Source organism: Balaenoptera physalus (genome assembly GCF_965194825.1).
Source record: "Balaenoptera physalus genome assembly, chromosome: 6".
Classification (NCBI taxonomy): Eukaryota; Metazoa; Chordata; class Mammalia; order Artiodactyla; family Balaenopteridae; genus Balaenoptera; species Balaenoptera physalus.
This window is the reverse complement of record NC_138885.1, coordinates 55,735,902-55,758,005: the sequence shown is the minus strand read 5'-3', so window position 1 is coordinate 55,758,005 and position 22,104 is coordinate 55,735,902. Positions and strand designations below refer to the sequence as shown.

Sequence of the window (22,104 nt, the reverse complement as noted above, 5' to 3'; positions counted from 1 at the left end):
TCCGACTCCAAAGCCCATGTTTTTTTCTATCATATTATGCTACAATGTATCTTAGGAAATTCTTAAATTAAGTCTTTGTACTTCAGGGATCAGAATGAAAACAAAGCATAGTCTTATTTTTAAACTTTGCTAGCAAAAATCGCCCCACCAAATACTAACCCATTTTAGGTATGTACTATAACAATCCATTCTTATATTCCTAACATCTGCTATAATAAAATGGTTGCTATATGCAATTAAAGTACTAGGAGTACCTATTAAATCCTTATTCATTTCAATAATAATCAGGAATAGTGAATTAAATTTCAGTGCCTGGATACGTTGTACTGCGTGGCTCAAAAAGTGGAGCTAATCAGTGCCTCCCTTAATCTGTACTCACCTTTATGCAAATGAGGAAGTGCATCCTCTGGGTGGAAGAATTAGAAAAAGGTGCCCAGTGCTCCAAGCAAACTCAGCCTGGCTGGAGAGCGAAGTTTAGGCTAGATTTCAGGGGCCAACTGCCCTCTCATCCAAGCACCTTTATGCAGTGCTCCAACTATATAATTCTACATAGTGGCCATAAAGCTAATAAGAGGTATGGCCAAGAGATACAGAGGTCAGAGAAATGGGCACACAGATAGGTCCACATTTTGGAGATTAACTGTACTGCTGAAATATACAGTTTGGAACTTGAAGGCACTACCTACTTGATTTTCAATTACATTATTTAGGTGAAAGTAGTACAACTAACAGGCAGCATAAAAGATTAGCAGGGACAATAATAAAACAAATATAAATTTAAATCAAATGATATCCTCAAGCCATTTCCCAATTTCACTTACTCACTTGCTGTGTGCCCCCAAGTACATTCATCCCAAATCATAGGTAAACTGGCAATGTACAGTCCTCCTTCCATATAAACCCAAAGGCACAGGCTCTTTTATTTAGCTCAGTGAAAAATAAATTCTCTCAAATTCCCCATTCTAGTTGACATTGAATTACAAGTTGTGGCAGCATACACCAAATATAAGATTAGCTTTACCAAGGGGGAGACTAGCCTTTTGACAGGGTCAAATTGCAAATTAAACATAACATACTAGCAAATGCCATAGTATGTCAGGCAGACAAAGAAGTTACATAATCAGGAAATTTCTCAAAACATCAATACTTAACTTTTAAATTTACACCTAACAAACATATGACGAATTTAGGAAAATTTAGGCAATTCTTCATTAAAACAGGATATTGTCCTGAAGCTCATTCATTAATAATTTGAAATCTGCAACAGTTTCTCATAGAAGCACTGTTAAAAAGCATGGTTCTATTCTATAGTGTTTATATTGTGGGCTAAATAATATTTCAGTGGCTGACCTGGGAAGCTAGCCACCTTTTAGAGCACTGTTTCTGGGACAATACTTTTTGGAATTACTAACAGGACTTAGCTTATTGGCTTCTTGGATACCCTGACCCTTGTTTTCTTTGCTCAAAGGCTGCCAACCTTTCAAATAAGGAAGTTCTTCCTAGGTTGGTACTATCAGTCTAAGATGCTATTTATTCTAGACAAAGAGTGGTTTGGAGGAGGAACTAGACAAAGCAGAGTTTTGAGATACCACTGATTAACTTCCAGGTTATTTCTATGTTTCTTTAAGCTAATCTTTAGAGTAGAGCTTTATAATTTTGTTGGTATGACAAATTCAAAGAAAAGCACACAAATAATCATTACGGTGAAATAATACTTCATTGGCATTGTCCAGACTACTGAGAAGAGGTTAGAAGTTATAACTCCATTTGCTCACTGCTGTGGAAAAGCAGGCATATTATAAAGTACACAGCTTATGAACTATGTAATAACCTATTTATAGGTTCTTGATAGGTTAAAAAAGTTTCATGCTCTTAAAAAAGGCATATTTACTTAGATCTAAAGGTATATCTGTTTGCCTTATTTTACATTGATACACTGAAAATGTGGTGCTAAATATTATCCAGGAAATCATACTTCAAAATGAATCTTTCTTTATATAAATATAATAGCTCTGAAAAGAAACAAAACATGTGCTTCGTTCCCTTTAGGGTGGAGAACTGGGTCACAAATGGCAAAAGAAGAAAAGAATTTTTGCTAAATACCTTTTGAATTTTGAGCTGTATATATACATTATCTATGCCAAAATTAATGAATTAATGAAACTTCCAAATATAGTATAAAAGAATGAGGAGCTCTGGTTATGTACTAGTTCCTACAGTAACTCAGTGGATAACCTAGGCAAATCACAAACTTGCTGGGCCTCAGTTTTCCTCACCTACAAAATCATCACAATGGTTCCTTCTAGTACAACTATTTTATAACTGTTTAACAACTACCGAAAACAATGTTTTTCAAATAATTTAACTCTGTTAGACAATGCAGTTGTACTCAGGGCTACACTTAGAGGCTCATAACCCTAGTATAATGCATCTGTGCATCAACAGTTACTAAATTTCCATTCAGTTGACAACCAATCTTCGTATACACTGTGGCCCTTAAGGATCTGAAATGTTGTTGAACAATTTTTAGTGGAATAGTTTTACATTTTTAGTTACTAAAATAAATGCTTGCTAACTCTCAATTCTATACATTTGACAATAACGGTCAAATGTTCCAAGTACAAAATAATACAAAGTCACATATATTAATAGAAAAGTCTATAGTACAGGCATTACACTTTTCCCTCTCTATCAGGATTATTAATGACTTCCCATTTAAAACATGAAAGTTCACATAAACTTTGTCTATTAGCTTTGTCTTGTGGCAGATACTTCAACATTGTTATCAGTGCTTTAAAAATAACATTTTCCAAAAGCAATATATGTTTCATTGTAGAAAGTTTGAGAAATATGGAGAAGGAAAAACAAGAAAAAAAATTCAGTAATCCTACAACCCAAAGGTAATCAATACTAATATCATATTGTAAATATATAGGCACAGTTTATAAAATATATATTTTCAAAAAGGAGAACTTGCATATGTGATTTTATAATCTTTTTCTTAACATATTTTGAACTTTCCTCAATATATTAAATAGTAGTCTACAGTATAACCCTAATATTCCCCCCCCGACTTTAAGTATGATAGTAAAAAAATCAGTGTTAGAAAAGCATTAGTAACCACCCACATGAGTGCTGATGGTACCTGTTAGGTTCCTATTCCTACCAGTAATAAGCGGGTTTAGGAACAAGATCCCTCTAAATACAAACTAACTTTCCTTCAAAATAAAAGGCATGGCCTTTCTGAAAGGCTTCTGATCCCTGAGGTAAAGATTCTGCTAACACATCTTAAAATTCTATTATGAATATCACCATTCACTTCAAGTTCTTCTGGGTTGCTTTCATTCTAGCTTGTCTTAGAAAACTAAGAAATTGTTTTAAGGTGTGCCTTTGTTCTGTCACTTTTTGGCTTGATCCCATTTGAGTGTTTCAGTATTGGAATTGTCTCAAAACTCTAAAGCACCCAGATAGATGTCTTCCTGATGGGCGCTATAAAAACTGTGAAATAAATATATATACAGATTTTAACTGGAAGCCAAAACAAACTAAAATGAAATGGAAAACAATGATGCTGTAGCTGTTATATACACAGGTCCTTTTAACTTGGGTTTGGAACCTGCTTCATAAAGTTCACCTTAAATTACAGACTATAAGGTAAAAATACAAACCGGACTGATGTAGAAAGAAACAGATTTTAATTATTTAATTAACTCAAATTTTAAGGTTAAAAACCAGTGTTTAAATGTAAAAGATGAAATCTGCAACAGGTGGCTGTTGACTTGCAATTAGTAAAAACTTCTGGCAGAAACACACCATGCAGTAATCACAATGATCTTAGACTGAGATGCTACTTAACAAAAAAAATAATATTTGCAAAAAAATAATGAAGCAGTATGATGCTGTGGGGGTTATAAGAAAGGTCATTATCACAGGCTAAACAGGTCCAATAATATATTCTCTTGGAACATGCAAGCATGGGCTTGTCTGTACCCAATCAAAAACACTAGTAGCTTATTTCATACTCACTATACTTTGCAGTTTTCCCTGGCTTCTAAGTAATTTTTTCAAAAGGAACACACCTCAATCCTTTGAAAAACTTTTTCACTTTGATGAAGATTTCAGATGAGTGACTGCTGAAAAAGTAGGCATCTAAAAGTATAAAGTTATCAAAGTATAACCAAGCTTAACCATGGTTAACTGTCAAAGCCACAACTCCCCAAAGACAATCATATGACAGAGCAAGGTTTCAGAAGGGGAGCAGCAATAGCTACTATGATGTCTCTGTACTATGTGTTCTATTTAACCAAACACGGTATTTCTGTCCTTTTAATTAATCTTCAGAGAAGCAATTAACTATATAGACACAGGTTATGGTGCATTTAAAAACACATTTAAAATAATTTTTGCAGACAATAAAGATCTGTATAAAAACAATGAAGCATGTGGATGATACAAAGAAAACATTAATCACTCAGGAGGATATTAAGTGTCTGAATAACTGTAATAATGGTGGTTGACATCACTAGAAAGAACAAGATATAAACTCTAATCAAAAGAAATATGTACGTGTGTTTTGTATGATTTGTTTTAAAAGTAGGGATTAAGCCAAAAAAAGAAAAAAGAAAAAGGTAAAAATATTTAAGTACTATTTAGGAACTGCTTCTGGGGACCTCTTAAAGTATACAACAACTTACCATTATTTACTACTATAAGAAATGTCTACTAACCAAATCAATAATCATACCATGATACCTAATGCACTCCACCTAAAACCCCTATCAGTCCTTTACTACAGTGTTAACCGTGCAAAGCTGTAAGGTACTCTCAAGATTAAGGCTCTACTATGCCCCCCCAAAAGGGTGTCCTCAAACTATGTTAGGAAAGTTTAAAGACTTCACTGAAAGCAGACTCGTATGTGAGCAAATCTAACTTTTGCAACACTATTTCCATAATCTCCTTTTAAAGCACAAGAAAAATTGCAAAACAAATTAAAATGCTAAGTATTGGATCTTAAAATGGTCATTTATAACAGGCTTTTAAAATGTAAAACAGTTTTAACACATTATCAAATACAGGCATTACCTGGATAGATGGCTTGTTTAGGTGACCCAGATTTGAGGTTGTTTGTCTTGGTTCATGTCCTAAGACCATCATATTAGCATTGATCAATCTGAAGGCATCAATAACAACCTGTAAAAAAACAAGGTGTCAGGTCATTTCTTTTTTAAAAAGCAAGTGATGGTGCCAAGCAACACTGGACAAGGCATGATCAACTTGCATCTGTTTCTGGCCTATTTCCAGAAAATCATTTAATTATAATATTAATAAAAAAGAACCTCCTGCTGACTGCGCCATCAGCACACCACCCTCTATCTTGTAATGTAAGGTGACACCAATTATTGCAATTTTCATGAAGCAGTAAAGGGAAATATTAACTTTGCATCTTTATTATTGAAATACGTCATTACTAAACTTACACCAAACAGCCTTCATTGGTGTGCATATGTCTGTCACCTAAATTTTACCTAATCAAAATGAATGACAAAGAGAAACTAAAACTGAAAGTGAGCACAAGCTAAGGGACCACATCTAAAGCCCAGCCCTGTCACATCAATTATACCACCACAGTACTTGAAATGACAACAAAATTACAACCAGCAAGGCACTTGCTCCACGTATTCTCTTCTAGTCAGATACCTTTTACTTCTTGTGACTATAAAAGACTTTGTACCTTGTCTGATGGCCTTAAATGTCCAAGCCACTGTCAAGAATACGAGGCACAATACAAGAAAACCAAGGTCATCCGTGCTTTAAGCCAGGAACATGGCGTAGAATGATACAGCCCTAAGTTCACAGTAAAGAAATAGCAATAGGTATCCTCTTTTTGCCTAGGTGTATTCAAAATTTCTGTAGAGAAACACTTCAAATTCTTACATGATACAAATCATCTCTTAGCTCATATATTAAGAGATTTAACAAGAATCACATACTATCTGAATGCTTTTCTCTGTTCATTATCATGGATTTGAAAGAACTTGTTAAAGCTTTTAAATGTTGTTAAGTTTTATGTAAAGAACCGGGGATCTTAAGACAGATGCCTCTTTCAGGGAATGTAAATCAATTACCTAGAGAATAAACTCAATACATTCTTCACATAAAAATATCTTAAAGCAGGGTAATAAAGTTATTTCTAGATTTGCCTTTAAAAGTGCTAAACAACTGAGATTTATCAATGTTTTAAAAGCTATTGTCAACTAGACTGTTTCTCATTTGTATAATTATTGTTTGAGGATACTAAGGGATTAAAAAAAATTTATTTCCAAAATAAGCCAACTGGAATCTAATCAAGTCTGAAAAATCTGTAATAAGTATTACTAAATGCTATATGCTAAAGAATAAGATTTAAAGAAAGAAAGAAAGGAAAAATCACCCTTTCTAAAAAGCTGCCATGAAGGGTCAATGGTACTAATGAATACAAACTTACACCAAAGCACTATGACAAGTGACTCAATCTAAGGGCCTCCATCTACTCTGGCAATCCCCACCCCCGCCCCAAAACTTTGAATTTTGCTTTTATTTCTAACAGTTTGAATTTCCCCAAAGATTCCTCTTGCCTTAAAATAAAACCAAGTATCCCCAGAACATGCACGATTTAATACTTTGTGAAAACTTTTTTCTTTTTATACAGTAACTATAATCGACTTAACTTTCACAATTATGTATAAATAAATATGGCCTAGGTTTATACCTCTTGCTTATACTTAAATTTTTTTCTAATCACATTTTCATAAAGTAATAAGTACTACTATTAAACATGCTTTAATCAGATATTATCATAAATAATTTCAAACAATTATTTAAAAACATATAAAAGTAAAATTTTCTAAAATTTTCTACTAAAAAGCACATAAAAATAAGATAAAATGTAGGCTAAAGAAGGGAAAAGAGACCATTTTGATAGACAGATGTACAACTTAAATAAATACAAAATTAAGAATTGCTTCCCTAACCAATAGCAGTAAATATTTAAGAGCAAAGCATCATTTTGGTCCAATTGTTTTTAGAATACTTGGATTCCATTTAAAGATTTCAGTATCATTTGTAGAAAAAGAACACTTCTACAAAACTATGAAAATTCCACAATATATCACAAAATATCTTTTTTATAATGAATGCTTTCAAACTAGAACAGGAGACCAGCTATTTTACACAAAAAAAATCTCTGTAATACTTCTCTGGAATATTATTAACAGGTGTGAAACTTCGTAAAAGGGAAATGAAAATACCAGCTAAAGAGATATCATGATCAATTAAAAACAATCTGAAATTTAGAAATTTTAATTCTATTTAAAATTAAGAGAAAAATCCAAGAATTTAATATACTGTTCAACTAGTAAATGATGGCCTATACGAAATGAAATGTTTAGAATGACGATTTCTGAGCAGCAACACGAAAGCCAATAGAAAATGAACACTTTACACCAAGATTAAAGGAATTTGCTGCCATCACTATAGCAACTGTCTTAAGGAAACTAACATGTTCAACAACCTGCAGACCAAAATTAGATTTAGTACACAATAAAAATATAAATATGGCAATATAGTCTACATTTTAATTTCTGTACAATTTTATAATTGCTTTTTGTGCTGTAAGAATAAGTGGGTTTCTCCTCTAGAGCAGCCTATCAAAATAGACTCATTAATGTCCAGTGCACTAATGAGCAATGGGTGAAGAAGGTGTTAATTATGCCACAGTAAGATTCAAGAAAAAGCCTTGGTGAGCACTTGGAGGTGTGTATAAGCTGAAGGCGTTTCTCCATGCTTATGTATTTACAGCATGATGCAACAGAATGACAGCAAAGTGGTCACTCCATGGATGAGAACAGAAATCTTAGATACAATATACTGAACAAAGAACCCCCAAGGATTAATCAAGGTATGGGAGGGGGGCAGGGGAAAAATTCATTTTTTTGAGCTACATGAATTTTCTAAATGGTTTGTTTTAAAGTATATATACATTAAACCAGTTCAGCTTATGTCTTATAAGGTTATAAATCCAAAAAGTAATTTAGCCAAAAAACTTTGCACAAAAACTACCTCCTTAATATGTACTAACAAAAACTTCCAAGCTAAAGTATGACGAATATTTTCAGGAATGTGAAGCTAGACTTTTATATTTCCTTTCCATGATGCAGTCCTACGCACCACATTGAATCTCTATTCACCAGCCTGACCATTTAATTTTTTCTGGTACAAGTGCCTTGAGACTTTTCAGAGGTCACTGCAACAGTAGACAGCTTATAACAAAACCATTAGCAGTTTGGCTAGCTTAGGGAAACCTCTTACTTTCCTTTTTTGTTTATTATCACTGCATGAATCTGCAGCATATGATAGTTTATAATTTCTCAGGCTTGTTAAATTCATGTTAAAGGTCTGTTTTCTTGTTGAATAAATTTTGTTCATATAATGCTGCCTATTTCATACACTCAGTCTTTAATAGCACCTTTGGTCTATGCGCAACTCACAGATCAAAACAGAGGACTAAAATAGGGGTTGATGATGCTATTTACATGTGTGATTCCTGCTGTCTTCTTGTTAGTAGCTTTAATATAATAGAAGACCTTGTCTGTTTTGTAATTAACACATCTTTACTGGAGAGATATTTGGAAGTGATTGCTGTGAATATACTGGTTAGTAAAATAAACACAATCACACACCACTTTCTGTTATCAGACAAATTTGTGAATTGTACACATTATACCCCAGATCAACAAACTGTGATATAACAGCCAAGTAGAAGACACATATTTATATAACCCTTTATTTTTCTGAAAATATGTATTCACTCTGACCTTGCAAATATAATTAGCTTGTGGGATGTGCAGATTTCAGTACCATGGTTGCTTTACTAATTGCAACTCTTGGAAATAGATACTAAATATTTGGAAGCTGCCAATACAAAATAAAAACTGCATCTTTTTTGTACATCTGTCTTAGCTTATAAAAGCAAAATAGTTTTAAAAACAATACTGTGTTCCACGTTTATTCCAAGCACACCCAAGGGTCAAAGACCTATCATTTCATTTTAACAACGAATCTGGTTTAGGACACAAAACTGTAATTATTTTCAAATTCGGTTTAATCCATAATTTTTTGGCTTCTTTCATGAGTATAGTACAGTTTATCCAATATGCTATTTATTTTTAAATTCATGTTTTCATATCAACTGCTAGGTCACTGAAAGACTAGACTACATTTCTAAAGCACCAATGTGTGGGTCCCAATTTTTACACTCAAAGGAGACTAATTTTTAAGTAAAGCTTGTAAAATTAATTTAATACAAAGGTGTTTGAAAGAAAAATGCACAAGCACTTCTGGCAGTAGATACTGTAATTCATAATTTCTCTCCCTCCCCACCCCCCTCTCTTTTTTTGTTTAACAGTAGCTGCCTTTGGCATTCCCAGCTGCCCTTATATTGAAGTCAATGACTATGGGAAGTGTTTATATATAAAATGAGCTGGAAGAAAAAAAGCCTGAAAAAAAAATTCAGACCTCAAAATCAATGTCAAACATCAAGAAAAGAAAAAAGTTACAATTCAGTGACCAGTTAGGTTACATATTTAAACACATATAAACCCACCACCATAAAAAATAAGTCTCTAAATGACTATAAAAATGCTAGGTGTGGAAATCAAATACCCTTTATCACCTAGAAATGACCTGTTATCAACTGCTTAGGTTGTTTCTAGATTCTTTAAAAATTAAGGGTGCACGTGACCTGGGAAGTACTGCTGGGGTTTGTGACCCGTTCGTTACTTCTGCTGCCGTGCACTGCCAGGCATCTATAAGAGAAAAACATCTTATGTCTCTTGTAAGCCCACAGCATAAAAAATTCAAAGAAATCTTACTTTTTATGCCATTTCCAATGAAAAGCACTAAGAACTAAAACTGACTCATGCCAAATGCATATCACTGAATTGCTGTGATTTCTTAGTCTCAACTTTGCAACATGGAAATTATTTATAAAATGTCAATTTTAGCTCTGGAAAAGAAATTCCTATGTGTATGTACATTTTCTTTCTTCATCCTTGGAGAATTGCTTATTGTAGCTAGAGATCTGTAGTACAACTTCAATATATTGGGAGAAAAGGGGATGGAGTATAACTAGCATAATGTACTTTTTTTTTGACAAGTGAAGACATGCATCAAAATTCAAACAGTAAAGCCACCGTTCTGGATATATATACTTTAATAAAAACAAATCGATCTCTAAAAACTAGTATGGTGAAAGGTAATTAAACATTTTTAGATTCATGAAACTTTCTAAAAAGAATATAGTTATGTCATAAAATAAATTTAGCAAAATTTTTACAGTGTATGCATGTACTCAGTATGGTATAGGTATTTAAATGCTTAAGACACTCTGCAGTCAGAAGCCTGCCTAAGTTAGAATTCTGGTTCTAACACTTGCTAGTTACTGAGCTAAGATAACTGTTATTTAACTTCTCAATGTCTCCATTTGCTCATGAATGGCACCATTTAATGATAAGACTAAATGAAATAATATGTGTGTACCTACCACTCTAGTTCTTAGTGTTTTTAACTGTGGCGCTCATGGACTTGCCTAGCTCAGATCTCCTTTCAGCAGAACCTACTGTAGAGAGCAAAGCTGACTCACAAACTCCAGATGCTACACTTTTGGATCCTCTGGGGGTTCACCCCAGGTCAAACCTCCCTTGGGCTACTCCCAGCCAATGTCTGAGCACAGCAGGGGTACTAAAAACCTAGCCATTCCGGCCAAATAAGGGCTTCTTCTAAAGGACAACTGTCTCAAGGACTCCCCAACAGCATGGCTGAAACTTTCTTAGGAACATGCTGCAGTCTGACGCCCTTCCTACCCAATCCTACTTTCTCTTTCTCCTTCCGCACAGTCAGACAGATTGAATCCCATTTTGGCGTTTGCTTCTTGTAGCACTCAACCTGACCAGTAAACTAAGCAGAATACTGCTACTGCAATACAGTGTTAAAGTTAGAAAAAAGCCACCCCCAAAATCAAATCAGAATTATAAATTTGGTATCCACAGACATTTGGCATATGAAAATACCAACAGGAAATTAGGGAGAGACCTTTAAAGACATATTTCCCTAGGAAAATTCCTAAATAAAATAAAGAAAAAATGTAACAGTTATACTGAATATTATCTCTTTTAAAAAATGACAACATGCCTAGAAATTTGATACTCCTCTATGATAGGTATTTCTAGAATTATAGGTGACGAATAAACAGTGAACTTAAAAACTGAACTCTTCAGGGACTATTAATGAGCTACAAGATACTAGCATCTTTGGGTCACTGGTCAGATAACCAACTCAGAGTACCAATCCTATCTGGTGGCTACCCTGTCAGCCAACACAAAATGAGCAAGTGACTTCAGATTCCCCTCTAGTAGACAAACGAAAGCAACACAATTGGTATGCTTATTGACAGTCCCACATAAAGTAAAGGAATAAAAGGCTCTAGAGACTAAGGGCTAGGGCTCACCCATGTTAGAAAGGCAGTAAGGAGGGGCTAAGGGAAATAAAAGACTTACATACATTTCTTGTGCTTTAACATTACCTTCAAAGAAAAATACAAATATATCCTTCAGACTGCCATCTCTCAAAAAATATAGTCATTTTCGTAGGAAAAATATGCAAAGGTCAGTTACTTTGCTATGTATGACTTTTACATATTTTTATTGGGCTTGTTAAAATATCATATAGAAATTATATTGTCTAATACTCAACAACCAAGAGGTAGGTATTAATATTCTCAATTTATGGATAAGGAAACTGAGGTTCCGAGGACTTGAATAAATTAAATGAGATGACAACCAGTAAGTGACACCACTATCATTTGTACACACACAGCATGCCAAAGCCAGTACTCTTCATCACCAAGCTATTTGATGTAACAGCTATCCTAACACAAAAGCAAGAAAAGATCACTCTTAGATTCAGTTACTTCACAGCAAGGTTTGTGTTTTATTCACCACTGAATATCCATTCCCCAGCAGAGTACCTGGGGCACCTAATATGGTGCAGAATAAATATCTATTAAAATGAAAAGCTCCAAGAAAGCAGTTTTGGTTATGTTTTTTGGGGGTTTTTTTGGGCCACACTGCGCTGCATATGGGATCTTAGTTCCCTGACCAGGGATCTAACCCACACCCCCTGCAGTGGAAGCACGGAGTCTTAACCTCTAGGCAGACAGTGAAGTCCCTTTGGTACCTGTTTTATATAAAGTTTTACCATTGAATGCCCCCACAAATTCATTACCTATAAAAATCTAATCACTAGCTTTACAAAATATATACTTCCCATTTCCTTATCACCGCTCAGTTTTGAATTCATGAAACACTCAAATATCACAAAGCACTGACTTGTTTTTAATTAGGAATAAAAACTGCATACAGAAAAGCTATTTGGAATGTAAAAAGTGGCAGTGGGCACCTACTGAAAAGCTTACTAGTAGTCTAAGAATAATTACTGATTATTAGAATAATAATCAACTATGACTTAAAAGAAAATTTACCACCATAATCAATTCTACCTTCTTCAGGAAATTACAGTGGTAACAACAGACTAAACCCGCCAAAACGAAGTCCCAGGCCCAGAAACATCCTCACGATCAACAAGGGTTAATGTCAAATCATTTGAATATGATCTTAAACAATTAATATACATGGGCTACGCAAAGGCCTTTTATACAAAGTCATAGTTCCCATTTTCCGGTACAACACTGGCATTAAGGACAGGGAGGAGATCTTACTCTCCTGTGTGTCCATTGTATGCCTGGCACACAGTAATGATCAATAAATGTCTGTTGAATGAATGACCAGGGATCATTAGATTGGGGAAAGAAAAGCATTCAAGAGGCAAAAGGGTCAATAAATAATATTCTTATAGATAATGGGACATTGTTTTAAAGGTTTTCCTATATCTTTACAGAAACAGCTGAATTCAAACTAATTTGAAGCAGATGTCTATCACTCAAATGTATAGCAATTACTAAACAATAATAAATTCGCTCAGAAATTATATTACTAATACAGAAGCTCTAAATTAAAAGAACAAAACTAAGAACTGTTAGTTCTATATCAGATTTATGCTTCTTAGAATTTTAAACATAAAATCGCTTTAAAATTCTTAGCTGACAATTTCTGATTATATCAGCTAAATTAATGTTATAAACTATTAAGTCTATCAGGAATAGTACATGCATATTAGCACCTAAAATATTTTCTTAGACATCCTCACAGATTATGTCTAAGAGTGTTATAAAACTTCAAATTGATACTAGGAGTAAAAAACAGGACGCAAACAGAAGATAATATAGTAACTAACCTTGTTCCAAGAGTTGGGTGAGTATGCTCCCAGAGCTATATTAGGAACGGAAATAGAATTTTTATGTGTCCTATTTTCTATTTTTCTCTTTCAGTCTGAAAAACTAGGCAAAGGAAAGGTATGTGTATGTATACAATTTGAGATCAGAATTATTCAGCCCCAATTAACCTTTATGGGATACTGATTAACAGAAAATCTTATGAATGACAGCTATTCTAAATATCTTCCACTACCCTTTGGAAGACAAATGACATGATAAACTTGAACTCTAGCTCTGATTACACAAGGTTCGGATTCATCAAGGTTAATGTCTATGAACAAACTGGCTCACTGACCTTGTCAATCTCATGTTTCACTCATTTAATAAGTGATCACCGCTAATGTATACAAATTACTTACTAAACCTCACAAAATTAGCTGCAGTTTTCTTTCTAAAAGTCTGAATTGGTAACAGCTGACCAGTGACACATTCATTCCTGATTTTACCTTATAAACATTTATTTTTAAAAAATTACTTTTTGCAGACACTGCATCAATTCCAAGATATGGAAACATTTCTCCCTTAAAAGAAACTCCAATCTTGTGAGAGAGACAACATACAGACAGGTGAATGAAACACAAAATGGTTTTAATCACATCAATCACTTCAAAGGCCAGAATTTTAAAGTAATATATTCATTTTCTTTTTCATCAGCATGCCCCAAAGAATTATGTTGGAAAAATAGTAAGTGCTCAATAAAAAAATCAGCTGAATCAGAAGAGTATTCCTAAATTAGTCTGAACGTACAAAATATAAACGGGAAAGTTTTCATTTCTTTTGTAATTATTACCTTCATCTTCCTAAAGTGAGCAAGTTAGTAATTAATTTATAGACTTGTTTCTTAACAACATTTTCAGAAATACTCACATTCTATTTTTTAAAATATGCTAGTTGTTTTTCCTGTTAAGTATCAATTATTTTAATCTTCAGAATAATAAAGTGATATTTATTGCACACCTTCTATATGCATGTGCACTGTAATGATTATATATATCACTTCATAATATTCATAATATAATACTATGAGATAGTTACTAAAATCCCTGTTTTATAGATGAGAAAACCGAAGTTCAAGAAGATTAGGTAAGTTGCTCAAGGTCATGCTATAAAGAAGAGATAAAAATTGGATTCTAATACAGGCCTGATCCCAAAGTCTGTGCTCTTTACTTTATGCCCAGCCTTTATGGTATATAATTTTTAATAACAATAAGAAAATGTTAAAACAAAACTATTAGTGGAGTAGTTTAAAATCTCCACCATCTTAAAACTTTCGAATACAAAATTTCTTGGGTAAGTAAAATATTTTCCCCCTTACCTTGAAAAAGACATGACCTTCTAGATATCTGAAAATAAAAGGTAAGCTCCTATAACATTCATTCCCTAATTCTTTCCTCCTATATTTGTAGTTACTCTTCAGAGTCCTACCTTTTCTGTAAAACGCTGATTAAAAGACAACAATAACAGAGTGATGTCCTTAAAATTCAGTCCAAGCTTCATTTACTTTGTGCAGTCTACACTGATTTCTGCCTACTTTTAATCTGCATTTACTATGTTTGCTATACAAGTACTATTTTATTGCATATTGACACATAAAGGTTCTAAATAAGTATTTGTTGAATTATTTGTCACTAGCAACCAATTTAATACTTAGTTACAGAAACAAAGCAGTATCAGTATAATTTGTATTATATCAGTATGCAGTGCAGGATTACCAGCACATAACTAGCAGAATGTTATCTGGCTCACTAGTGACACTAAATGTATATGACTTATCTTCTCAAAAAGACTAAGACCATTTTTTATTTAATTTGTATCCCCAAATCATTAGCATACAGGCATATCAGCTGTACTTAAGAAATACCTGATGATGAGCTGATCTGAAACTAAACACCACATTTTCAGAAGCCCATTGAATATTTCCAATCAAAGTAAATAAAAAATCTTCAAGAAAGTCCAGCCGGTGTGAAGATTTATTTGGGATAAAGGGTTTTTAGTGATTGTTTTGTTTTCAAAATAGAGAACAGACACAAAGATTGTTTGGAGTTAGCAGGTAACACGTGAACATTTTACTAACAGGAATCCTGACAAGAAAATTAGTTCTCAAAAGTAGTCATAGTTGTAGGCCAGTTTTCTGTCTTTGCACAAAGTGACTGTTCTTTTTGCCCTAATGAAGAAGTATAGTCATATTACAAGTTGAATTTACTTCTAAATTTGTTGCTGGATTAAGTCCAGTTGTAGGCTGAATATACAGGATAACAAAACATTAAGCAAGAGGTTGCCACCATGCCACTTGAGAACTGAAGTTTAAAATATTTTAATACGTGTTTTCTTTACAAGTAAACTAAAACAGAATCTTAAAAACTATTTCACTGGTAAGTTTTGAGTGGAGTTCACTGGTAATTTCTATAAGCTTACACTCCATTTAAATTACAAATGTTATTATCATTGATTTTTCACCTGTATCATTTTTAAACATTTCCAGGATTATGTGATATACAGAGTGATATGGATTCTTTATCATATAGTACATTTTATTTTTTATGTTGGTCTCAATGTTTGGTCCTAGGGATGTCACAAAAGCTGACAGACATGAGTCTGTCTAAGCTGTTTTTAATTAATAGAAAAATACTATATGAGAAAACCAATTAATATATAATACCTACTAAAAATAGTACACAGAACTCTCGAGAACTCTGAGAAAATGTGCAGCTCCTTCCTCTTGACTTGTGTTGAAGGGAATGACATCTACACACGTAAATAAGAAAAGGCCCTGCAATGACTTTGGTACTCATTTTCCATTCCTGAGTTATTCTAATTACATTGTTCATAACTGTCTAATATTAAAGAGCCAGTAAACAGCTTGAGTTCTGAAATTTTATAGACCTAGATTTGTATCCTTGTTCTGCTGCTTAATACTTAATTGTATGATTTTGGGCAAAGTAATCTTTTTGACCCTAAATTTTTATACCCTTTCATTGACAAATGGAATAATAGAACCTATTCCCAGAATTACCGAAAAGAATAAATGAGACAAGTTCAAATGATTATTGCCATAATACCTGGCACACAGCAATAATTCCATAAAGATACAGTCAAGTCACTATAAAAGGAAACCAAACAGTTTGAATCAACTGAGATTACAAACAAAGAATCCATTTTTACCTAATCACTCAAAAAAACAGAGATAATACTGGGACTTACAAACATGAAAATATAAAAATATACAGGAAAGAGGTATTAAAAGAACAGACACCCACTTAAATCCTTTATATAGAGATTGTCATTTAACTCTTGATCTAATCATTGCCTTACTAAATATTTTGACAGCTTTGATAAATCATGTGCAGGGAAGGGGACGGGAGAGTCCTATGTTATTCTTCATTTTCTTGTAAGTTTATATTCTTAAGTATAATGATTTAACTAGAACACTCTAGCCATGGATTTACTAACATTTAATTTAATTCAGTTTTGAGACACTGAAAGAACTATAAATTATAACCAAACTCAGACACCTTATAAATGAAGTTACATTATTGACAAAAAAATGGATCCTTATTTGAGGTGATATAATTGTATAAATCTCGTTAGGTACAACAAGTGATGCAAATCATCAGTGATAGATGCTTATACTAAATTTTTTCCAAAAAATTTTTTTCATGACTTATAAAACTAGACAGTGATACATGTAATTTCCTGAAGTAATTTTTGAGATATATTTTTAAATACTACATTTTACCACATGACAACAGAGTCATGTGATACAAGTATATTTTTTAATGAAATGCATTCTTTGAATCATGGTTAATTAGAAACAAACAATGCAAACTCCACAGTTATATAATACCTAAACTAGGTTTGGAAACTAAAACTGCCATTTAAAATACTATAAACAAGATAACCAAAATACATATTCATTTATTTACATTCTATTTTGAAAATGCTTTCTTTCATTGTATTTAAGTTTATATTTTCCTTTTCAAAGCAGCCACCATCACATGAGTTAAGTATCATAAAAAGTCACACCAAAACTACAAAACAGAGTTCTAATTATGTTTAAAATTAAGCTTCAATCATTAGTAGTATATATTGTGGCGTGGGAATTTAATCAGATAATTCTATTATGTTTCTAAAATAATAATTATTACTTAAATGAGTTACTTATTGTTTACTTTTTTATAAGGTATCTTAATTATCAGAGAATTAAACTTAAATATTATACTGTACTTTAATTCATAAAACTAACAAAAGTCAAAGATTTTCAACTCCTTTTATCTATATCAGTTAAATAACAATACACTTAGTAAAAAAGAAAGTAAATAAATTGAAGTGTCATTATATAGCAAGCCTCAGAAGTTATGCATTCAGAACTGCCTAGTATATCAGTTTCTATTATTGTTTTTGTGGCTAGTTTCTGCCTCTAAAGAGCTAAATCGCATCTAATAGGATCATGATTTAGAAAAGACCTCAATTTTTATTCATCATAATAATATAATGTCAGAAAGTGTTCAAATTCATGACAGATAAAAACTCCATGTTTAAACAGCCATATTTAGTTTGAGCTGGTGAGCAGATGTAAATGTAATCTGCAATACTATCAAACTCCAGGTCTGATAGATAGCAAGCTAATATTTATTTTTAAGGGCTCCAAAAATTATTTGTAAAAGCTGCATAAAAAGGATTCCATAAATGTACTGTGATTTTATTTTAACAATTATTCTACACTACAATGGACGTACATGCTCAAACAAGACACCTCAGCAGTATTTTAAAGCAGTAACCACCTAGCCAATTTCTGTATGTTCTGTAGTTTTTCTAATCCACTCTCCCTGTGGTTGAGCAAAATCGAATTGCCTCTCACATTTGCAGACAGCTCTGTGAAGGTGATAATAGAGCTGCTCCCTGCTGTCATGAGGCAGGAAATAGGAAAATGGCATATGGGGCTAGAAAGAAAGAAAGAAAAAAAAAAAAAGAAAGAAAGAAAGAAAGAAAAAAGAAAAAAAAGGAGGAAAAAAGAACTAAACAAGGACAAAAGATTTCAACAAAGAACAACTATAACCCAATATGCTTTGCAAGTTAATCTCTTTTCAGAATCATTTAGCATATCTAATCATTCATCTGTGTCCTCACTCCAAAAATGCAAACGGTTGACACCAAGTGTTTGGGGCAAGTTTTCACTGTCTAAAATATTTGGAACCTACAACCTGCAGAATATGTCCTGCACAATGTCTGCAAACAGAGCTCTTTAGATTTTTTAAATGTTGTGCCGATCCCAAATTCACCATTTTAAAATAAAAGAAGGTAGAGCAATGTTTATTAAAATATTAATAAAATGTGTATAGAAGGCTTTCAGTATGATTTAACATTCCTAAATCTATGAAATAAAAAAAAAATTAAAGATAAACATTTATAATTAGACTCATTAAAGTAGAAACAAATCTCTAAATAGGTAAATTGCTAATAATAATACCAAGACACATTTATTATCTTGTACAGTTTTTTGTTTGGTTGGTTTTTTGTGTAATTAAGGATCATGCTTTAAACAAAACAGATTTTTATGTAATGTATCTGTAAACAGAATGTGGCAGGAGATGCTAATAAAGATAGAATCCACTCTACCTTTCCTTTTACACTCTGAATGGGATCCACAACCACTGCCACAGCTCTCTCCGACAAGGCTTCAAAGCTCTGCTGAGTGTTGATATCCACACCAGAAAGCCAACAACCAAAGCCAGGGTGACTGTGATACCAACCAACAACCATCTCAGGCCTGAAACAAAGAGGGCGTTCAGCTGTTCAGAACAGAACAAGTAATACATTTATGATATGAAAAGAAACAACACACTAACGGGGTATAAATTAAGAAGAGATGAAAAACACACAGGTGTGAAAAAGCACCATTAGAAACACTGAAATCATACACCATATTATCCAGAAAACATGGAAACGAAAAAGTGTGACAAAGGAGTGCTATCATTAAGAGATGCACATTAGCAGTGGTAGATAAGGCTTTCAGTTTTTCACCTTGTTACCACACTTTCTCAGAGCCAGTTTTTACCCTTTCAGCATTCAAGTAAATATCTACTCTTTAACTCCTTAGCTCTGGGAGTTGGATTTTCCAGGCAGAGTACATTTTTAACAATGGACACCAGGATCCACTGTTGTGAAAGGATTAAATATCAATTAAACCAGCAGTAGAACTAGGAACTCAGTCAAAAACCAATTTGCACTGTTCTGCTCAGCTGCTGAGCCTTTTGCTAACATTAATTTTGAAGTTTTTTCCACAGTAGAAGAATTTGAGCAAGAGAATGACAACTATTGAGAGATTTAATCTGGGGTAAAAAACTTGAACAATATTTGGATTCTACTTTCCCTGTCTTTAAAACTCAATATGACTACAAATATAATTAAATATTCAGAATTTTATTTAGCTGCAACTCTCAAATTTTGGAACATACAAGCTCTTTCAATTATAAGTGACTAGAGAGTAACTCCATATGCTAAACGGTGGGAAGCTACAGTCCAAATTTACTATGTAACAGTTGAGAATTTTAACATGAGGCAGTTTTCTAACTGGCAAATTTCTATGATTCTAGAGGAAAGAGATACTAGATAGGTGGTGCAGAGCACTGACAGTGATACTTTTACATTAATTACGTGGCTTTTTTTTCCCTAAGAATGATATTCACGAACATGTAAAATTCTGAGATACATTTCTGAAAATATTTCCCATCATTCCATTATATGATCATTTGAAATACCTACCTTCCTGTCTGCTTCAACATATCCAACATCTTGGCTTGGAACACTGGATCGACTGCCTCCACACTGACACCCTGATTTAGAAAGAAAGGAAAATGATTAGCTTCTATAACAATGAGAAAAAATTTATATTACAAGGTAAACGAACAAAAAGCTACTGCCTAAAAACCTGTGTATATTATTTTGGGATACCAAAATAATTTAATAGGTTTTGATACCCATATTTGACACCTACTCATGTCATTCAATTATAAACCATACATCAATAAAACTTTTTAAATTGCCAAGTACCAAGAAAACAAAAAAATTGCCAAGTACCATACTGCTGTTAGCTAATGAGTTAAGATAATTTTTAGGCTCCTTTAAAAGAGTTTATGGCCATGACTAATGTGTGTGTGTATATATACACACACCAGAAATACCAAATAAGTGAACCAACTATTTTGTGGTTAGATCGGTCTAGGCCAGCATACTTCCTAACATCATCCTCTGATAACTGATAAGCACTAGGCCTCTTCCATCTCATACAAAGTTCTACAACTATTCTGCTATTATAATAATCAGCAGTTCAAGTCGGTTTTTTTTTTTTCTTCAGTAATGTAAACACCTTGAGGAAGGAAAATAATAGTTTCCCAGAGTTATTTTTATTTGTTTTTTTGGTTGGCTGAGTTAGGAGGGGAGGATGTTCAGTGCTTTAGTTAGGACTACTTGGTAGATTAGGCAATTGGAGGGGAATATATATACATTTGAATATTACCTCAAATATAACAGCATTCTCAAAATATTCCCCACAAGAGGCAATGTGCAACCAAGTCTTTTAAATGCTGCATTATTTTGCTAGTTCAACCAAAAGAAAATTTTAGGACATGGAAGAATTAAAGGCATTCATACTATCTCTCCAGTGATAGATCACTGCCATTATAGCTCCCTCAAGGTCTTCCTCTAACATGAGGAATTTAAGTCTAATCTACTTAAACAAACCAGTTAACATAAGCACTTCTTCCCACCAAAATAAACAGTATTTTGAATTCTAATTGAGAGTGCATCCTCAAGAACAGGGGTACACAATCTACTGCCTACAGGCTAAGAATGTTTTTTAACATTTTTAAAGGGTGGTTAAAAAAACAACAACAACAAAACAAGAATATGAGACAGAGACATATGTCTTTACAGAAAAAGTCTGCTAACTCTTGGGCTAGAAGAAAAATTTTCCAACTCTACTACACAGAATGAACATGGGGAATCAAATATTCTATTTTATATTGTCAAACAAGCACTTGTAGTACAAGGAAATAAAGGATATTAAAACTTAAGAACCCTTTACTATAATGGATATCCACGTAAGGACATTCATCAGACAAATATACGTATTATATTTTCTTAGGCAAGCAGATGAGAAGGATATATGTGTTATTTTTTGGAAGGTAAGTAAATGGTTATTGTTTTTTGGCCATTAAAAAAAAATCTAAATACACACCTATCTACAAGTCCAATGCATTAAACAAAACAGCAAAACAAAACAAAAAATTCCCACAAAGAACAATGCATTCTAAATGCATTAAAGTAGAGGACTTTCAAAATGTGTATGCAGTATGGTTCGTCTATTAACAAATTACCATGCAAAAAGGCAAAAAGAACTAAAGTTTGTCATGGTTTTTTGGTTTTTTTTAAACTTAACATTTTGAATAGGAAAAGCTTAAGAGTCATTTATCACCATATACAGAACATTTTAAAAAGGGCGATATTTCAAAACAATAAAAACAAAACATGAGGACTAGATAATGTAGGTGAGTTGAAACTCTAATTAAGAGTGTCTCTGAAATCTTTTGAACCATGTGTTCAAACTAATCAAACTAGTATCCTACTATTTTAAGGTAACTAACTTATAAATCCAGTACACTATGCTAGTTAAAGCTGAA

At 33.0% G+C, this 22,104-nt stretch overlaps 1 protein-coding gene across 2 annotated transcripts in view; it reads right to left on the bottom strand.

Moving 5' to 3' along the window:
• The window catches only part of PSMD14 (proteasome 26S subunit, non-ATPase 14), a 90,571-nt gene that overhangs the window by 17,275 nt on the left and 51,192 nt on the right, over nucleotides 1-22,104 (bottom strand). For both annotated transcript variants that reach the window (XM_082465182.1, XM_082465183.1), the window contains 3 exons: nucleotides 20,189-20,259; nucleotides 19,043-19,193; nucleotides 5,083-5,190 (listed from right to left, as the gene is read on the bottom strand). In XM_082465182.1, the coding sequence (XP_082321308.1) occupies nucleotides 5,083-5,190; nucleotides 19,043-19,193; nucleotides 20,189-20,259 (330 nt within the window). The remainder of the gene's footprint in view (nucleotides 1-5,082; nucleotides 5,191-19,042; nucleotides 19,194-20,188; nucleotides 20,260-22,104) is intronic.